Source organism: Brassica napus, chromosome C6 (assembly GCF_020379485.1).
Source record: "Brassica napus cultivar Da-Ae chromosome C6, Da-Ae, whole genome shotgun sequence".
In the NCBI taxonomy this organism is placed as follows: domain Eukaryota; kingdom Viridiplantae; phylum Streptophyta; class Magnoliopsida; order Brassicales; family Brassicaceae; genus Brassica; species Brassica napus.
Genome location: NC_063449.1, coordinates 45,650,863 through 45,672,190, shown reverse-complemented (window position 1 = coordinate 45,672,190; position 21,328 = coordinate 45,650,863). Strand labels below are relative to the sequence as shown.

Here is a 21,328-nt window from a genome sequence, read left to right as displayed (position 1 = left end):
GAGATTTAGACCATTTAACTACTACAATAACTATAAAAATTACACTACAAACTAAATTTTATATGTTTGATATGGGTCAATTGACCACCCTCGTTACATGGTGGCTCCGTCAGCCGTGGCCACATACGATTATAGTCTCCCTTCGCAAACCACACTTTGAGTAATTTCAAAAGCTCCTTTTATTAGTAAAAGGCAACTCAACTTCTACGTACGTTCCAACCGTGAATATGAACCAGATGGTCATTGATTTGGACGTGTTCAACATTAGTTTCATTCCAACTCAACTCAATTCATGATACTATCTTACTTTTTTTTTCCTTTTAGTTTTGTAATGAAAACGAGTTTTAGACCCAAAAAAGAAAGAAAACGAGTTAATGACGTGTCGATACTTTACTTGAATAGTTTTGGCAGCCATAATGGAGTGTCGACATAGTTATCAGAGATTTGGAGGCATATTCAATCAGAAACAAAAATATGCCGAAGGTGATGGCACGTTATGGTGAATTTGTCTCCATTATATGCTTTTTCTTATTTTTATTTCTAAATAAATATTAAATAAATACAAACCAAATCCAAGAACAATCCTTTCCCCGTATGGGAACTGCAGGAGGCAGAACATGAAAATGACTCTTTCACATGCAAACATATACCACTAGATTTCATACAGAGAATTTAAAACTCACTTAATGCTTTGACTTGCAATAATGCGGATGACAATCGAAAATACCTAATTTCTTTCTATGAAATGAAGTCTTGCTTCCACAAAAAAAGGGAGAAATCTTGCGCCGTGATTCACAATATAAGTCATGGGGGATTTTATTACACGAAAACTTGCAATAGGGGATAAAACAGAACATTTGCAATCACACTCAAAATTTTACAAAATACAGAACCAAGAAGTAAACCTAGTTCTACAAAGAACGAAGTTCAGAGAAATCAAGAAAGATCAAAAGGCCGACAAACAACCAAAGCAGGAAACAGCATGTAGATTACCAGAAGGATCTGGACTTTTTATTAGAAGCAAGAGGAGGATGAGTAAAAGTAGAAGTAGTAGTAGTCATCTGTGGGACAGTGAAGCCACCATCATCATACCATCTCTTGTTCTGTCCTTGTTGTTTCATGTTTTGTACTGGAGCATAAGTCTCTACTCCATGTGATGTTTCTTTGTTGTTGTACATCCCAAACTGAATATTATTGTTATCATGAGGAAAGTACTGGTTTGTGTAGGAGGAAGGAAGAGTTTGTGGAACCTGAGGGACCCAAATCCCCATATTCTTAGATGGAAGTGACACTGTATTGTTGTTGTTTCTCTTAGTGCTGTCACCTTCTGCTTCCATAAATGGTAACACTCCATCATCATCACCACTCTGTAATCACAAAAGTAAACCCACCAGAAAAGGGAAAAAAAAATTCATCTCAAAAGTAGAAAAAGATCTATCCACATCCATAAAGTTTCTTACTATTTATATCACAAGTAGATCTGATATAATATGATATCATCACATAAACAAAGGAAATGAAGTTACTAAATAAATATCAAAATCTTGACTTATTAAACTTGATCTTTCTTGATTAGAGAGAACAACATACCTTAGAGAAACCAAAAGGAGGAAGTGAGGAATCAAGAAAATCCTCAACGTGCCAACCAGGTAACGTGTCGATTAAATACTCTGAAATCGTGCTTGTGGATCCCCACTGATTCATCCCAACATCGCTACTGATCTTAGAGGGTTGGATCTTGGAGTTCTTGATCCGACTCTGAGGAGCTGAGATAGGTTTCTTGGAAGGAGCAGGGACAGAACAATCTTGACTACTTGAAGGAGATTCTGTAGTTGGTTTGTAAACAGAGGAGGCTGGAGATAGCTTAACCCCTGTGAGAAGAAACCTATCGTGTTTCTTGGTGTGTTCGTTTGCCGAGTGGATCGATGAATCACAATCTTTGCACAATATAGCCCTATCTTGTTGACAAAACAAGAGAGCTTTCTTCTCCTAAATTTTACCAAAAAAAAAACGAATCAGACAAAACCCATGTCCTAAAATCTTGACTAGAAACTGAAAGAGACCTGACAGATGTCGCAGATAGGAGAGGAGTTCTTGGAGGAAGAAGGATAGAGGAGAGAGAAACGGAGATGTTTTGAGGCGAGTTTGTTAGCGTGGTGGACTCGATGATCGCAGCCGTCGCATAGAGACGCTTCGTCGGCGGTGCAGAACACCGAGGCTTCTTCTTTATCGCAGACGTCGCACCTGATCTTCATCCGTAGATAGATTGAGAGAGATAAAGCGAGAGCTTGCTGAAAATGATAGGAGAGAAGATGTGAGACTTTGTTATATGAGTTTTGTAATAAGAAGGAAAGAGAATAGTATGAAGTAATAATACAAGAGGGTTGCTTATGTAATATCATCATCATTTTCTTTAAGAAATTCATATCTCTTCTTTCTTTTTTTCTTTATTACAAAAAAAGTTCTTGTTTTATATGATTCCATGCAGTAACCTTTTAAAATGAAAAATAAAATCTAATACCGATCCAAAAAAATATCTTATTATTACTTTGTTACATCATATTTCATTTATTTTCCAGCCACTCTTTTAGATAAAGCCCGTAAAAGACAAGCGGTGATAATATGAGAGCTTGACCGAGTGTAGGCGCCCACGTTAGTTCTGCCCATCCAAACCTACAAATTTCGAGAAAAAACAAAACAATATAATTAAATGGACTAATGGTGTATGAGATATTTCAACAAAGTAATATTATAATTTTACTTATAACAAAGTTATAATTCCCTCAGTACATCATTATCTTTTATTTTCTAATAAGTATAATATATTAATCCAGTTACAAAAAGTATAATACATTAATTACTACATTTTCACTAAATTATTTTTAACCTTGTTAAGTTTCATGAGCTTCAAATTTAAAATCTATTACATATTATTCATATCCCACCAAAATTTTCAATATTAAATTTTATATTCATACACTCTTTACATGTTTCTGTTTATGGTCCATTAATTTCTACATAATCTTAATATCTTCCCTCGAGTACAAGTTATTAATTGCAAATTAAATATTATCAAATCTGAAAATATAAACTATTTTTGGACCGAATTATAAGAGTGTGGATCGATTTTAAACATTTTTAGTAGTTAGGTTTAGTTGTTTTGATATCATATTAAATTCAAATTTATTTTGGGATTTCAATTTAAAATCAATCTGTAAGAGTGACAAAAAATTATGTTGACAAAATAATATTGTACAAAACTATCTTTATATAATGAAACAAAAACTGATGAAGAACTGATTATTATTATTATTATTTTTTTTTTGATTATCCTAGGGGTATTCCAGGTCCATGGAGAGGCACAGACTAATCCCCAAGGGGAGGTGCAGCCCACAGATAGACCTTCTCTCCGGGTATTCAAATGAGCTCTAAAGCATAGGCACATATCCGTGTTAGGTGACTAGGATAATTGTGACTTAGTTTTGCGCAGCAGATGGATCGAACCTGAAACGTGTTGGCGTCTCAGTTCCGTCTCCTTACCACTCGACCACAATCACCCGGTCTGAAGAACTGATGATGAAGACACTCGCTCCTAAACCTTCAAGATTAAATCAATGGCGTACATTGTATGCGAACATAAACTTCATTAAAAAAAAGTTAGACTGACCAGGTACAATACATTGAGAACATTAATACAGACCAACTGACCAGATGGTATATTGATAATATTAACACAAACCACTAATTAAACTACATATTACATTCAAAAACAAAATGATAAATATATTAGAAGCATAACATTACGAGACGTAAGAGACATAAATATTTAATATGAAATTCCAATTTTGAGTTCGGTTGATCAAACCAATTCTGAATCGAATCAATTTTCTTTTTTGCAGCATGTATGAAAATTTTAATGGTATATTAATTTCAATTTTTTTTAACTAACTCGTTGATAGTGGATGGATTGATAGTTTTTCTAGAGATATGCAGCTCCTAACCGTTTTATTTTTATGTTTTCAAATCCCAACAGTTTTATAATCACATATGCATACTATAAAATTTACTATACAACATAATATATTTTGAATGTATATATATCTGAAACACTGCATGTGCATTGTTCATAACATCTATTAAGTTTATATGGAAGATAATAGTACGCTGTTTTCCAGGAAGTGTCCCCTAAAAGCATCAAATTCAACCAATAATTAAAGGAGAAAATACAAAGCTACCTATGTTTAGCGGATTGGTTTACTCTGGCTGTTTTCGCCGCGAGTGGCATTTTGGTTATTTAAATTCTATTTATTTATAGTAAAGCTTATGCAGTTATGCACTATAGGTCCAAACAGAGAATGAAGATCAAACGTAACCATAATCTGCCAAAACAGAGATAACACAAAAACATTGTAAACATTTTGGTAACAAATTGATATATATATATATGTATATATAGACAATCTTAAAAGGGTTTTTTAGCTTCGGCTAAGAGATATAACATCCGTCTTTTATCCAAAAAGTATAAAAAAAATGTCAAATCATGAGTTAAAAACTTCGGCTAAGAGACCGGGGTTAATCATGCTCTAATGGAAGTTCTTATGGTGAGGTTCTTAGCGGAATATAAGAAACCGTCTCTTAATTTTTAACTAAAAAAAACTAAGAATCGTCTCTTATATATATATCACTTTGTTACCAAAATGTTTACAATGTTTTCGTGTTATCTCTGTTTTGGCAGATTATGGTTGAAGCCATTGAAGAACTTTTCCTCGAAGGTCAAGTTACAAAAAAAACTTTTCCTTGAAGGAGGGTGTGTGAAGCGAGGTCTCCAACATAGTTGACCGGTAGGTTGGCCTAGTGGTGGATCTTTTCCTTTCAAAAAAAAAATATCAAATATGTTTCAGCCCTTTTATGAAAACTTTAGATTTCACATTTTTGTTATTTTTTTATTTTGTTATTTTTACTGAGTTCTAAAATCTCATTCCATTGTTAAAATATCAAGATTATGTAAATGATTGATATCTTGCATATTTGCATTGTTTTAAGCTTTCATTTTGTACATAATGATCATATAGATTAGGAGTTTAGCATCTTTAGGATCCATTTTGCATTTATATGTCTTAATCAGGTAATGGAGTATCCTATGGAGTAATCAGAGGTGTTTAGAAGCATTGTGATCCAAAAAGAGATGAAGAATGGAGATTGGTCAATCATAAGGCGAGCCACGCGGGTTGCAACACCCCGAGTCCACTTACCCGCGTCACCAAAAGACCAACTCAGAGGAGCCACGCGGGAAGGATCACGCGGGGTCGACTACCCGCTCGCACGAGCTAGAAGAATCATCGAGGTCCGACGAGGGGAAGGCGACGCAGGTGATCCCCATCTTCTCCTACCCGCGTTGCCGAATATTTTGTTCGAGGAGTCACGCGGGTGAAGCAGCACGGGATCACTCACATGCTCGCATGAAGAAGGAGTATCGTCGAAGGTCCAACGCGGGGAGGATGACGCGGGTTGGTACCGATCGTCTCAACCCGCGTCGACGCGTTATCTTAGTCGAAATTTTAATGTTTTAAGGGCTTTTAAGAGTTTTTAATGGAAACCATTAGGTTTTCCAAAGACATATAAATACTCTTGTAATCCTAAAGTTAGGATCTTATCTTGTTTTCTATCTAATAACAAAGAACTTTTAGGTGAAAGATTTGATCTTGTTCATTTTCTCTTGTGATTGCTTGATTAATTTGATCACTAATCATGATTAGCACCAAATCATCATTGATTTTTGGGCTCATCATGAAGAGTAGTGAGTAGTCATCTTTGAATTCATGGGTGAGGGAGACTAAGGGTGATTAAGCTAGATCTAAGGTGTTTTAGTATAGATCCATCTTGTTTCTTGCTAGCAGAGTGCTTTTAATGCAATTTTAGAGTTGGCCTCTCTAAAGTTGAGCTCTAGGCATTTCACACCTGAAAAGTGTTTGATGAAATGCCTGAACCAACTCTCCTAAGCTTTTAACATTATTTACCAAAGAGATTTGTTGTTAAAGGTGTTAAGATGACTAGTAGACTTCAGATTAATGATTACTTATATAACATTCAACCAAAGAGATTTGATGTTTGAGTTATCTTAGTAAATGAGCATTCATCTAGAGATAGAGTTTGTTTAGGATGGTGTCTAGGTCTAAGGTTGAAAGATTGGTTGAAAGTTAACACCTTTATATTGAAACTTGATCACCCAAGGTCAATTCCTTTAGCCCATGAGTTCTCTTATCTCATAAGAAAGAAAGCTTTGTCCTTTATTGCATTTCAGTAGCATTCTAGTTCAAAAATCATCTCATCAATTGATAGCACTTAGATTAAGCATGATCTTGCATTCCCTTTGTTTTAGAATCACTTAGAACTGGTTTGACATCCTTTATTCTACAACATTTGATTAAGAGCCTTGAAATTCTTATCATCAATGATAAAATGCTATATTTATCACTATTTTCTCAAATTGGCTAGCTAGTTTTGTAATTAATAAAATTAATGAGAATAATTCTTAGTGTGAAAAAAAAAAAGAAACGTAGCTCGTAACTGGAGACAAAACTTTAAGGGAAATTTGGTATATGTCTATAAAAGATCGTCAAATTAAGCATATAATCATAAGAGAACTTAGGCTATGATATTTGTATAATAATTGCCATATTACCCTTGACATACATTTTTTTTTATTCTTACAAATATGTTTTCCTCTTCTACTTTAAATTGCTTTTAGTTTCTGTTAGAACAATTATTAAACTTTGAATTTAACATAATAAAAACATAGATTTTTTTCTACACATAATATGTTTTGAAACTTTTTAAACAAACATATATTTTATAATTTTTTTACAATATTCCATAACCACAACTTTAAATCTATACTATCATAGAAATATATTTAGTATAGTCATATTTTGTTTTCAAGTAAGACACAATTTTGTTGTGTTCTAAACTATTTAGAAACATAGAATAGATAAATAATATACAATATGATTGCTTGCTCTCTTTTTCTTTCTCTCTTTCTCCATCCTTCTTCTCTATATTCAAAACAACAATTTTTTTGTTTCTTCTTTTATGTCTTACTTTTATTATTCTTAGTATTCTCCTTCTTATTTTTAATTTTCTTCGTTGTGATATATCATTGTTGTGATTTTATTGTTCTGCACTAACTATTTACCAAATATAATATATCACAATATCATACAATTCATTGAAATAATCACGCACGAGAAGGAGAGATTACTTTGGTACCAAATTATCACACTTGTGGATGCATGGCTATATTCTTATTTTTTCTTCCACTGTGCTTATCATACAAATTCTCCCAAACTTTAAAGGGCCGTATGCATATTAAATGATTCGTAGATGAGATGCCAAGGATAAGTTTCAAAATCTAGACCCACTATCATGTAGTAACTAAAGATTATAACGAATATTTTAATTCTCTGGAGTGTAATCTAGTAGCACCATGTCTTGTACATTCCTAAATTCTAATCCTGAAAAGTAGCGTATAAAAGATTTGACAATTAACTAAAGGCGAATGCTTAAAGAACATTTAAACCATATAGAACCCTGGCAAGTATCATAATTAGTCATAGCCTCATAGGTACTGCAAAATCTTATTAAAAAATTCAAGAATACGTGTATCTACCTTTTTTTTTTTGGAACACAACATACATGTATCTAGCTCATACTATTTTGCTAGGACTCCACATAGAAATACCATTCAGCCTTTAGGCTCTTCACCGCGAGTCTGCGACCTTTCTTATCGATCACAAAAAAATGTGTCCTAACCACCAGTAGTTGTAAAAAAGAACTAAAAATAAATAGGTAAAACTACTAGCATAATCGATATTATTTGATACAGGGCACATAATATATAGTCTCTCGTGACCGGCTTCTGAAGCAAGCTTACTTTAGATTAGTTGTAACTTTGATAATGCGAGCTAGGGAACAAAATGGACCCACGCTCATAGTGTCATGTTCTATATTTAGCAACTAGCTAGAGGATAATCATGGCGAAAAACATTTAAATATCATAAGATCATGGCAAATAAAAATTAGGTCAAAATAGATTATTTCTTTGTTTTTATATTTAGTTTAGAAGCCTAGATTAGAGCTGGACAAAAAATCTGAATCCGAAGAACCGAACCGAATCCGATTCGAAAAAATTATACCGAATCCGAACCGAAATTGACTAAATATCCGAACGGGTTAAAAAATTTGGTATCTAAAAAACCGGAACCGAATTCGACCCCAACTGAAGTATTCTAGGGACCCGAATGTATCCGAAATTGATTTCTATACCCCCTTATATAAATATATTTTAGATTTAATGACTATTAAAAACATCCAAAATATATAAGATATTTTTAAATTATCCAAAATACTTGAAAATATATACTAATAGTCAAAAGTAAATGTATAAAATAGCTAAAATATACTCAAAACACCAGAAATATTTAAAATATCTATTGATTATCTATCAAATATTCAAACAAAATCAAATTATATGTTAAGTTTAGGTATTTTGAAATATGTTATTCAAATTTGTATGTAATATAATATTTTGTTTATAGATTTTAAGAAATTTAAAGTATATAATGAATTTTAAAATTTTAAAAATAATTTTAATGGGTTATCCGAACCCGAACCGAACCCGCAAAGATCCAAACCGAACCCGAACCGAAACTTAGAAATATCCGAATGAGGCTGAAATCTTTGACCCCGAAAATCCGAAAACCCGAAACCCGAAACCCGAATAGACCTGAACCGAACCCGAATGGGTATCCGAACGCCCACCCCCAGCCTAGATGATGTTAATAAATCATAAGAACTTGCTGAAATTAGGTAGTTCATGATGTCAATTATTCATTATTGACATTTTTTTAAGACGTTGAATTTCAAAACGTAAACTTTGATGTTAGTCCCAAATGAAGGTGGACGAAGGGGTGGGAAAGAAGAGCGACCGCACGTGGCTAGCTGGGCCGTCGTGTCTCTCGTACGTTGTTCGAAACTCTACACTTTGATTTCGACTCGGTCACCACCTCATCTTCTTCTTTTTTTTCTTTGTCGACGGTCACCACCTCATCTTCTTTCACTTCATTTTCTGATTCAGATTAATCTACACGTTTCTTTTTAGTGTTTTCGACTAAAGAAAGATCGAAATTAAGTTTCATTGCTTTGTGTTGTTCAAAAAAAAGTTTCATTGCTATGTCATCAAAATCATTCATAGTGATCATCTTTTATTTATGTAACTATGTTCATGACTTCAGTTACAAAAAAAAAAAACTATGTTCATGACTTTTAAGCGAAAAAAAAAACTATATTCATGACACCATTGGTAAAGTATTTATAAAATTTAGAATAAAATAAAGGAATTAGTTGGATCTGTATGGACAGAAGGTGGGTAGGCCAATATCGAAACCCATCGAATCTTAACAGCGATTCATGATTTTCTATTAAGCGAATTTAATGATTTTATTGGTCCACTTTGGGAGTTTTCATTAATTTAAAGTATACGAATACGCCCCACATTATTATTTATATATATATATAAAGTATACGAATACGCCCACATTATTTTATATACTACACTGCCCATTATTTGCATCAATACACACATAGATCCTTCATCGAATTGATTCGATTTTTGTTCTTCTCACCTTTTCTTTCATCTTACGATGACTTTTCGAAAAAATAAACGAAAAGACCCCAGCTTTTTAAATCATCCAACTTTTGATTGGATCAATGTCAAGTGTTACGTTTTGATGATCGTACAAGTATTTTAACATAAAGTCTCTCCACTATATTTTTTTTCAAAAAAAAAAAGTCTTTACTAATACGAGTAATAGCTATATACATATATAATTTCATTTGTGAATTTCATCTAGATATCTTTTGACTGCTTTCTCGTTCGTCTCGAATATGAACGACATTTCTCGTATCTGCAAACACGTAAAGAGATTGATCAGCTTCGGTTCTTTTTAACCTAATATTGAAACACAAGTAACAAAAAATAATCACCTGGATTAAGCTATTGTTACTGAGATTAACAATCTCTCCATGTTGAACTTCTTTCTCGTTTATCCATATAGAAAACTTCCCAAGATTCTTGATTACAAAACACCCATCTTTCTTCAACTTGATTAGAGCCTAAAATCAAATAAAACTCACATTTTGAAACTCTCCATTGATCAAAAAGGTATATAAAAAAACAATACATGTAATATTATGAAATAACGTCATTACCTGTCGTCTAGAGATTTTTTTCCAAGATCCTGACTTTGCTAAGTCGATATCCACTAGATATTCACCAGTCGCTCGTCCAAGTAACACCTGAATAATATTGAAAACGTTTATTATTTTAAACAAATGATTAGTAACTCTAGTTAAGCACCATTCAAAAGAATATTTCAATAACCTCCGGTTTATTAATGTAATGCTTAGAGCTTCCGTATAGCATAGCAAAAGCTTCATGAGAAGTGATGTTACGGTTCATGTAAGACTTAGAACTCTGCTCTAATCTCATTATCATTCGCGCCACTTCCTCAGTTCGATATCTTGACGCTACACACAATCATCATCACATCTTTGTTAAACAAAAGACAAGAACCGGCAAAAAAAAAAAACTACAGATTGTGTGACAGCTTAGTTAGTTACCTTCCAGCTCGTACAGGTCTTGACCAACCGGTTCAAGGTCCATGCCAAGAATCTGATTGGTTTAAGAAAAAGAAACACAGTTTCGGGTAAAATTAAACAAGAAAAGACAAATAATATTCACAGGCTTGTAAGAGTTTATATACCATAGTTTCAACATCTGAATATGAAGGCAAATCTTCATCACTCTCAATTTCATCGTTGTCTTCCTCTTCTTGTAACATTGGAGTAGTTATATCCATCACCGAACTCAAAGTATGTTCATAATGTTGTTGTGATGTTGAAGTAGTTGTAGTAAAACTAGAAGTAGCTTTCTCGGTATAGCTAGCCTTGAATGCATTAGAACAACTTCCTTGTTCTGTAACAACACTATCTCCACTACCAGAACTGTGGAACATGTCATTATTACCTCTGGCTTGTGATGACGATGATGATGGTCCTCTGTTTGTATACGGAGGTGGTCTCATAAGCTTCCTCAGTGATGATGGCAGGTTTCGAGCTTTCTGTGTGTACATAGTAAAGTCAATATCATCGTTATCTGGAATCTCATCGGACTCTTTGTTTAAAGTGCATATGATAACACCGTTAATGACTTCTGGATGCGGGTCCCAATCAGGCAATGACATAGCACTATGACAATACTCCTCAGGTTGGCTTGGCAAATACTTTGGATCAATCCAAGTCTCTGCTTGGTCATGTGACACTGATGTTGTCTCGTTGAAGGATTGAAGCAAAAGCTGTTCTAATGCATTTGCTGTTATTGTTGTGTCCGAAACATCACAATCATTGAATAACTGATTCACCATTCCATCACCATCAGCTTCTCGAGGCATGATACCTGGGAAAGAGTTATGAATGATTGCCAAATCAACCGCATCAAACTCCAAGTCCAAATACTCTGAGCCTTCAAACGCGTTTCCTCCAAACGCAGCGTGATCAAGATCTTCGTTAATGACACTGTTATCAACGTTACTAAGAGGATACATCTCCTCCAAACGCCTCCTCTTACACGCCGTGTAATACTGCGACCTGACTGGTGTTCTGTGTTGGTTATGATGAGTTTGTGGAAGAAACTGATCCGAGTACGTGTGATCGAATGCGACTGATGAAGATAGAGATGTGACATGAGAGTTGTACAGAAGAGAATGCCATCGATCTCTTAGTTCAGAAAGTGTGAATCTCCTAGAGAACTTGACTGCTCCTTTAGCTAGTGACTCTAGAGAAGCACCATTCTATATTATAACAAGAATATTGATTAGAAAATTGCAAATAATTATTAGAAATTGAAAATACTGGATTTCAATATTCAAGATCTATATCATATCGGTAAATAATCAATAAGAAACTCGTAAGAGTCAATCTAATCAAGTTTTGATTGAATTACTTGAGACGCAAGCTAGCTAGTTGATTCTAGGGTTTAAACGCTGCAGTGATCTAGGGTTTTAGCTCAAGATGCAGTAACATCTTCACGTTACAAAAACACGAGATACGAAAAGACAAGAACATGTGATGTAGTAGAAGATTGCAGAAGAAAAAAACATAGTGGAAATTAGGGTTTCGTGAAAGCTAAAACCTCGATGGATTTTCTGAGACGAAAGTCATCTTCAGGGATCCAGTGAGACGCCATCGGAGACGCAAACGATAAATCTTTTTCTTCAGGGAAACGATCGAAGCTTCTATTGAGTCGACGAGATATTGAGAAAGGAAATATTTTCTAAATCAGCCACCGAATCTTAATTTTCTATAATTAACGTTTTTAATTAGCCAAATAAAAAGAAATAACTCCTTAGTCTTCTGGTTTTCCGATTAATTTAATTTAACCCAATTTTTAAAAAATCTCGATATATATCCTTTTCCTGATTAATTTTATGTTATTTTCTTGTGAAAAATAGTTTTGATTCTTTTATATATATATATTATTTTTTATTAACTACCAATTACTAATCAGTGTCCATAAAATATTTAAATAAAAATTAAGCAAACCCACATTAGCAGTTTGATGATTAACTTAATTAATTTAAAAGAAATAATAATGTTAAATATGCGTTACGTTAGGCGGTTTATATATGGAAGTCTAATCGAATGGAACGATTAGGATGTAAACTCCAAAGAAGCATTGATGCTCATACTTCTTCCATTAGAGTTTCAAGCCACCACTGGATTCCATACAACTTTTGAAAACGACAAAACGATGATGCACTAAAAAAATATTACCCTTAACGCAAAAAATAATACTATTTCTCAACACAAAAAGTTCCAGATGTGTGCAATGGGCTATAAAGTTAAGCCCATCAGCTTAGAAGTCATGGTAAAGTACACTTCGGTTGTAATGCCCAAAGCAAAACCCACTAACGTCCACAGTCTTGGGCCAAAGCATATTGATGCTGAATGCTTAATATTAAATTCTATAGATCTTATAGGCCCTCGCTTATTTAACCTGAAACTAGAGTATAGTGCTAAAGATTCTTGAATGGTCCACAAGCAAATACAAAACTATCTAAATTCTATAAATAAATGTTTATACATATAAGCTATATAACACACATATTATAAGACTCTGAAGAATAGTGGTGGTCACGTGACAAATGACAATGAGTCTTTGTAACCTTCGTGGAGACCACAACGCTGTCTTTTCTTCGGTCGGTCTCTTCTCCTTAAAAGGCATATATAGGGCTATTAGATTATACGCTTATATGTACTTAAATATGCGTATTAAGACTAGTATTTTTATATACACACAACATGCTAGAGCTTAATGTGAAGCATGTGCATGGATGGAGAGACGGTCCCACGGGCTTTTATGAGGCCCATAAAGCTAATGCAGGGGGACCCGTGGCATGGCGCTAGTGCCTACAAGTGGAGGGATCCTAAGAAAGTAAAGTACGTAGAAGTTTGATCTCGTGATCGTACGTACTGTTTCTACTATTGGCATGCAGTGTTCGTCGCGTAGGGTTACAGAATTAGACTTGCTTATTATACTTAACTTGCCATGTATTCATGAACTACAGTTACAATCATCAGATCACCTTGTATATTTTTTTCGTTTTTTGTTGTTATATATACGTACGGTAGTAAATTCGTATAAAGTAGGTGACTGCACAAGAATATCAACACTAGGGACATCTTCAAAATCAAACATTAGTTTTTTTTCTCCCTCGCTTTTGTTTTCAAAGTATTGTTCGCGTTTTGTAATGGAATAAAGTTATTCTTAACGCAGTAAATCGAATATCTTAGCTTTAGGAAGACGCTTTGAGTCACTTCATTCCTTTATTTCCAACAAGACAAAACCCGTTTTTAGCGGAAAGAGCATAATTATAACTTAGCTTTAAGCAAAAAAATGATATGGTCACAAAGGCGTAACGGAGAAAATGTTATTTTACAAGAAAATGCATCCATTCGTTCAAATCTACTTACATGAGTCATGACTGTATACTTGTGAGAGTAACGCGATTCATATTTACTGATGTTTTACACAGACATTATAATGGCTATGTATGTTATCAAAAAAAAATAAAAAAAATAATGGCTATGTATTAGCATTATAGCATATAGAAGATGAAGAGAGAGAGAAAAAACTTTTATAGGTTTAAAAAAAATACTAGCTGAAAAGCACTTAGTTAACTAAACAGTTTTGAAAACGTAACTTGGTTATTTTTATAATGAGTACGTTGTATATGCGAGTTAAAAGCAAGCCTTATCAAGGAAAGAGCAGACAAATTAATGTTTTAAGCCAGTATATCACCAGTTCATGAAACCACAAGACTATGTAATACTTAAGCGAGTGAACGGTTTTCTAACGTTGAGGACCTAGTAAGCTAGGGTCGAGTCTATTTCATATAGTTTCAATTATGTTTGATACTAATGGATGCATAAATAACAAAATACTCAAAATATCATATGTTTTGGTAATTAGCTTAGATTTTGGCTTGAACTATATTTGTTAATTAATGTATACAAACATTGTAGATGGTATTCTAAGTTCTCGAAAACCAAAACAGTTGATAGTTAACCAAAGTAAACGTGTTAATTTATATCATAGCTGATTCGTTTTAAATAGATACTGAATTGTCAAGGTTTTGCTAATTTTGTAAGGTCTTATTATTGGGTCTGGCAATGAATATTTAAATCATGTAATCGGTGTTCCTAGAGTTTTCGTATTTTGTAATTTCTTAGAATTTTTCTCATTTGTTATAGATTACAAATAAAATTTGTTTGTTAAGTCTCAGAATTGTTCATAATGAAATATGTAGCAGGGAAAATGAACTTACACTCACATTAAAAGCGAACATAAATCTTCTTTTTACTTAATACTCCTAACATTTTATAAAGATCGGATTCACATCTAAATCCTTACTTTACACTAGCTGCTTAAATGAGTCTCGTCTTAAAAGATATAGCTTTTTTCTAACACGACGTATAGATAATAGATATAATCATTGAGAAGATTGTCGGAAAATACTGTTAGTGAGAAGAATGATTGAGTAGCATATATATAAAGAGATGGAGAGAGAGGGAGAGATGCCGCGAAAAGAAAGGTGAGCACAAGGCTCGAGAGTGATACTGTGATAGACATCAGCATAATAATAACCGGAGGTGATCCTTATTCTTGAATCTTTCCTATAATAAGATTACCTTTGCTCATTCTTCACTCTCTGCTGGACTTGGGGGAGGTGAAAAATCGTAATTACATTTTATCGAAACATACTAATAACATTAACATCTTAGATCACCTCGACTGGGAAAAAAATCTCGGATCACCTCTTATAATCATTCCAGTGCACACAATTTGATGACAAGTATTACTACTAGAATTTACGGCTAGATTGACGTTGATTCAGCTTTGGGTTAACTTAGACCATCTCTAATTGTTTTTTTTTTCATTTATTTTCTCAAAATGAAGTAAACGTATTTTGAGTTTTTTTTTTGTAAACTGCAAACTTATTTTGAGTTTGAGTTTCACTGAAATGGTTTTCTTCATTTCTTCCATTGGTTTTTAATATATTCATTTTTCAACTTCTTGTTCATTTTAATGATACATTTTATTCGATAAGATTTAAAATTATAATAATTTATTTTAAAATTTCAACTAAACTTTAATTTTGTTTGAATAAAGTATTTCTTACACCATTAAAATTACATAACCCCATACTAAACAATAATAGAGTTCTATTTAAACAATACTATTTTTGACAAGAATTATTCTATGTTGTGTTAAATTTGTTTGTATTTTTGTAATAGTTATGTATTATTAATGTTATTTTTTATTTTCTGTTTTTTATTTTATATATATCATTATTAAATTATAAATTTTATATTTAAGTATTTAATTAACTTGTTGTTTATAATTACATTAAAATTTTAATTATTATTCACAAATTAAACAAAAAACATTTATTAATATTTGTATATGATTGTTTTTATGCATACGATGAAGTTTTGTAAAATTTTAGAGATTGTTACACAAATAAAAAATCTTAACATTAAAATGAGTTTTGTAAATAGTATTTTCTCAAATAGAATGTAACATTATTCATATCCTCATTTTTACCTCAAAATGATGTATTATTTTGATGTTTTCCTGGTGGATTGAAGCTTGACTCTCCCGAAACTAGACACATCTTTTATAAATTATAAACAATTGATATATATGTTTTTAAAAAGATATATATGTTTTTCCTAAGAATACGATGATTTATGTGGTGTTTTATAAAGTAAAAAGAATGTTGGATGAAAATGTTTATTTTTTTGCAACTATGTTGGATGACAATGTTAATCATTTGAACATGTTGTATAACCTCATTGGCTTAAGCTGTTAAGCATGACTACATATAGCATTACCCATTGTTGATAGATTTATTTAATATAGTCAGAGATATAATCGAAATATATAATTTGAAAACATTCTTTCTTTTGTCGACGTTTGAAAACATCTATATCAAACTTAGCAGATAATAGACATATATTTGCTATACAAATGTTGACATTCTACAGACATCTAGTGTTTATAATGTTTTAGGACGACATTTAAGTATTTAATATTCTAGCTATATACGAACTATAGAAGAACAAAATTAGAACTTCATCAGACCCGCGACAATATTTGCCAGTCTCTTAACATAAATGTCACCCACCACAAAAATAAGCCAATGCTATCTACTAATCTCGTCAAATTATCAAAAATTATAAGAACAAAAATAATGTTAATCGAAGGAAGAAAAAAAACGAAAAATGAAGTAAAGAAAAAAAAGACAAAAGAGACATTAGGCAACTAGTTTAATCATGAGGATCCCGAGTCATCAAAGTTAGGAGCTCCCTTGATTTTTTATTAAACCAAAATTGAGTAATTACATTTACAAATGAAGACAAAATAGTGATTTAGTCAACAAGAAATTCTAAATATATAAAAGGCCATGCTCTCGCCCCTAAATAGTAAATACGATTATTTTTCCGGTACATATTAACTATTAAGTACGAACAGCCATTCTAGATTTATATATTAGGGATCAATGACAAAAAAAATAATTATGTAACGAAAAAGTTAACGAAAATCCCGTTTTTCCTAGACACAATTCATGTTTTGGAATGGGCCCTATACTTGTTTGATGTTCTACTTTTTTTTTTGTTTTGAGAAAATTGTTTGATGTTCTACTTCTTGGTTTTGATTTTTGAATAAGCTTTTTGTTTTTACAAAAAAGTATGGACCGATGACTAAACTAATTGTTAATATAAACCGTAAAGTATCATGTTTTTGGGTATTTCAAATGTTACAAATTTCCTGAATTTTCTTTTAGAATGTATATGCTCAATTTCTCATGATTGTTTTTTTTTCACAATTCTTCAAGACTTCGAGGCAAATAAATGAGCTTTTATAAAAAGTAAAGGGATTTTCCCAGCAAAATAAAATCAAATACACAAATCATCAAGGGGATACTAATGGTATTTGTGAGACTTTATCTTGTGAAATTGGGTTTGTATTAATTGGTCCGTCGATACGGAAGATTTGATCAAAAGGCGTGATCAAATCTAGCAATAAGAATTGAGAAGTCAAATCTCACTCGTGACCTGATATTATGTATGAACAATTTAAAATACACGAGATTGTCAACAATTTGCAATAGAAGATGAGAATATCGATTTGTAAATTTCTTTTTATTTGAACAAATTTTTATAATATATTTATAAAGTATCGAAAAGATACATCTAAAAAACACATTTATGAGAAAAATAAAATAATACTATGAAATTTTGATATATCTATCCACCACATTCTTAACAGTATATTTGTTTATAGTCTATATCCACTACGCTAGATTTTTCAACAAATTTGCTTTCGCTTATGTATAATAATTCACATTTCTGAAAATTTGTTCCCATCTAAACTATATATAACTATGTAAGAAATAAACTAAATTTGTTCCTCACCCACTGTCAACATGAATATAAATTCTTGTCTTCGGTCCATATTTGAATGCCATAAACAAATTTTATATTTGGATTGCACTTTTTTTTCTAGAGTCTTCAATAGATTGGAGATACTTCGATTTAATTAAAAAAAAAACTAAATGATTTGTCAGCCTCGAGACTAAAAGGGACTTCCACAAAAATATAAACTTTTAAATCGCTTAACTATTATCATCAAAAGCGCTTGCTTCGGTTCTAATGTCAATCCAAGTTATGACTGAAAACGGGGTACATATTCAACCGAGAATTTCAGATGATTTGTATTAAAATAACAAATACACTGTTATTGAAACATGAATTTTAAAAACTCATTTAAAATCCAATGTTATTGAATTTGACATTTATTAAAGTACTTTGAAATCCACTGTTATTGAAAATATTTTAAGTTGTGGAGTTTTAAAGTTTTCAGGTGATTATAGGGTGTTTGGGTAGAATTTTTTAGTTAAAAAAATTAAAACCCAAATCCCATAGTTTTAAGTGATATTCTAGAGTAGTTTAACAAAAATCACTTAAATCTCTGCGGTCTATTGAAATCATCTAAAACCCTATTAAAAATCAAATCAGATCAAATGTTAAATTGAATACATCTCCGTAATTTTTAGTGGTTTTAATTTTACAATTATAGAATATGTATGACCAATTGCTACGTACTTGTATAAAATATTTAGAGGTGATAATCAATAGTAGCTAGTTTCAGATAAAACCACTGACGGTTTTAATCAAGATAAGTATGTATGTTGTAAAGATTATGTGTATATATGGTTTTTTTTTTCAAAGATGTGTATGGGTTATTGTGGTGTTAAATTGCTCTATTTTCATTTCCAATGAAAAGAGCCAAATAGTCCCAAATATAATTTTTTATTTAAATGTTTTCTCCATTTTAAATACGAACGTGAAAGCTAAGTTTTCTACTTCAACTGGAATGAGCTAGAAATTTTAAATACAGAAAATAATATTCATGTATGACCAATTATAGAATATGTATGACCAATTTTTAGTGGTTTTAATTTTACAATTATAGAATATGTATGACCAATTGCTACGTACTTGTATAAAATATTTAGAGGTGATAATCAATAGTAGCTAGTTTCAGATAAAACCACTGACGGTTTTAATCAAGATAAGTATGTATGTTGTAAAGATTATGTGTATATATGGTTTTTTTTTTCAAAGATGTGTATGGGTTATTGTGGTGTTAAATTGCTCTATTTTCATTTCCAATGAAAAGAGCCAAATAGTCCCAAATATAATTTTTTATTTAAATGTTTTCTCCATTTTAAATACGAACGTGAAAGCTAAGTTTTCTACTTCAACTGGAATGAGCTAGAAATTTTAAATACAGAAAATAATATTCATGTAGTAGTATGGGTAAGAATGGAAGACGATCACATCCATTCATCGGCTAGTAACAATAATGACTCGTGAGCTAAAGCTTAGAGTAGGGTTTGCTGTACAGCCGAATCCCCCTTTTAAAACACAGGCCACATATGTTTACTATTTCTTAAAACCATTTGTTCATATAATCTTATCTATTGCCCGGTTAGAGGTTTAATTATAGAAACACATCTGGCTGGTTTCCTACAAAGACAAAATATACCGGTAAGAGGTAATTAATAAGGAAAAATACCGGTATAGAGGTTTAATTTAGAGGAAATGAAAAAATGGTTTTTGAAAAAAGCCGGTTAGAGGGCTAACTGTGAAAACACATGTCAGGACTAACTGCGAAAAGACATCTCACTGGTGAGTTGGAACCTCCCTCTCAGATTTACCCCTACGCCGGACCACGCGGATATAGACCTATGCTTTATGACCCATTTGAAAATCCGGAGAGAGGGTCCATCCGTGGGCTGCACTTCCCCTTGGAGATTAGTCTGGGCCTCGGTCTGGAATACCTCCAGATTAAAAAAAAAAAAAAAAAAAAAACACATCTCACTGGTTTTCTGCAAAGAATAAATATAATTGCATTATGCAGTCAACGTTCAATTTGATTAGTCTATTCAATTGCTAATCAAAATCCCTCTTTTTTTCCGAAACAATGTATAAAACATGAATTCCAGACCTTTTATTTGTTTAAAAATTTATCACGTATTTGATCACATATAACTGAAAATAGCATTTTCAACAGTATATCGAAAATTTCTTTGATATATTTTTTGGCACATGATTTGGTATTATTATTAATGTTTTAAAAAGTGACAAGGTTCTTCCTACATGACTGAATTTATCACATAGCTCACATATACTTTATAATGTCATGGCCAAAAAACAAAAAATATGCATACACACTTTATTAGTGCCACGTAACCCTTGTTAGACGAACAAAACTTAAAATTACAGAAAAATTAGCGCACGTAGGCTTCTTCGAAAAGTTAAATTTTCGACTGTGTCAATGAAGGTCTAATCGCCGTGATTAATCTGTAAACCAAAACCTCACGATAAGACCGTCGGTGACGATAAAAGGTCAAAGCAATGTGACGTTAGACTTGCCAAATTCTTTTTGAAAAGACTACCAATAATTTTTTTCTTCTTGTGAATTCTCTTTAGTGTTTTTGATGATAACCCCCTTTAATGGTTGCATACTATTTTTATAGAATTTCATATAATTATAATTCAGATTGAAATGGGAAGAAAAGATAAATAAACGGTTGAGAGGGAAAAAAAAAAAAAAAAAAAAAAACGGTTGAGAGGGTTTTGCGGGGGAGGGACATGTGGAGATAAACTCCCTGTTCTAACACGTGGCCTTTTAGCACTTGGTAAAGATTAACATTATGAGATTTAAATTATTTCATCTAGTTTAATTTTATTTTAAATATATGCGGCTTTTTTTAATTTGAATTTTTTTATTTGAATTTACAAATCATAACTTTTATAAATCTAAAAATACGAAGACAAATAGTTATTTTAAATTTTACTAATACATTTCATGCATACTATTTTGCATCTTGAAATACCGATTTCTTAGTCATTATTCAAATTTCGTGTTTATATGAATTTCAACTGTAATAAACGACTATGAAATAATGATGAATAATGTATTTTTTTTAAAAAAATGTAGAGGGTAATTATGATCACCTCAAACTAGTTGTGAATATTTCGTGAAATCCATTGAGACAGAAAAAAACTTACATGATGGCATGATTACTCTAAGAAAATTACTTAAAATAATGACAGCTTATATTTCTTTTTCCTTTCT

At 32.0% G+C, this 21,328-nt stretch overlaps 2 protein-coding genes across 3 annotated transcripts; both read right to left on the bottom strand.

Moving 5' to 3' along the window:
• Positions 1 to 791: 791 nt before the first annotated feature.
• On the bottom strand, positions 792 to 2,363 carry LOC106365947 (B-box zinc finger protein 21). Its single transcript, XM_013805471.3, has 3 exons — positions 2,064 to 2,363; positions 1,591 to 1,989; positions 792 to 1,367 (listed from the first exon to the last, which is right to left on the bottom strand). The coding sequence occupies exons 1-3, from the start codon at positions 2,253 to 2,255 to the stop codon at positions 990 to 992; spliced, it is 969 nt and encodes a 322-aa protein (XP_013660925.1). The 5' UTR covers positions 2,256 to 2,363; the 3' UTR covers positions 792 to 989.
• Positions 2,364 to 8,792: 6,429 nt separating this feature from the next.
• LOC106421555 lies at positions 8,793 to 20,016 on the bottom strand. Of its 2 annotated transcripts, XM_048761464.1 has the most exons (7): positions 12,248 to 20,015; positions 10,821 to 11,906; positions 10,678 to 10,729; positions 10,439 to 10,584; positions 10,267 to 10,353; positions 10,042 to 10,170; positions 8,793 to 9,962 (listed from the first exon to the last, which is right to left on the bottom strand). In XM_048761464.1, exons 1-7 carry the CDS (start codon positions 12,299 to 12,301, stop codon positions 9,888 to 9,890), a joined length of 1,629 nt encoding a protein of 542 aa, XP_048617421.1. In that variant the 5' UTR covers positions 12,302 to 20,015; the 3' UTR covers positions 8,793 to 9,887. The 2 variants fall into 2 exon arrangements, with proteins under 2 accessions (XP_048617421.1, XP_048617420.1); XM_048761463.1 differs by having other exon boundaries at positions 8,793 to 10,170; positions 12,248 to 20,016.
• Between the last annotated feature and the right edge of the window lie 1,312 nt (positions 20,017 to 21,328).

Coding starts and splice junctions, on each gene's coding strand:
- LOC106421555 (XM_048761463.1), bottom strand. CDS start 12,301: ATGGCGTCTCACTGGATCCCTGAAGATGACTTTCGTCTCAGAAAATCC. Junction 10,730..10,820: donor ATTCAGATGTTGAAACTATG/GTATATAAACTC, acceptor TAAACCAATCAG/ATTCTTGGCATGGACCTTGA. Junction 10,171..10,266: donor AAAAAATCTCTAGACGACAG/GTAATGACGTTA, acceptor ATTTGATTTTAG/GCTCTAATCAAGTTGAAGAA.
- LOC106365947 (XM_013805471.3), bottom strand. CDS start 2,255: ATGAAGATCAGGTGCGACGTCTGCGATAAAGAAGAAGCCTCGGTGTTC. Junction 1,990..2,063: donor CTATCTGCGACATCTGTCAG/GTCTCTTTCAGT, acceptor GGTAAAATTTAG/GAGAAGAAAGCTCTCTTGTT. Junction 1,368..1,590: donor CTCCTTTTGGTTTCTCTAAG/GTATGTTGTTCT, acceptor TTGTGATTACAG/AGTGGTGATGATGATGGAGT.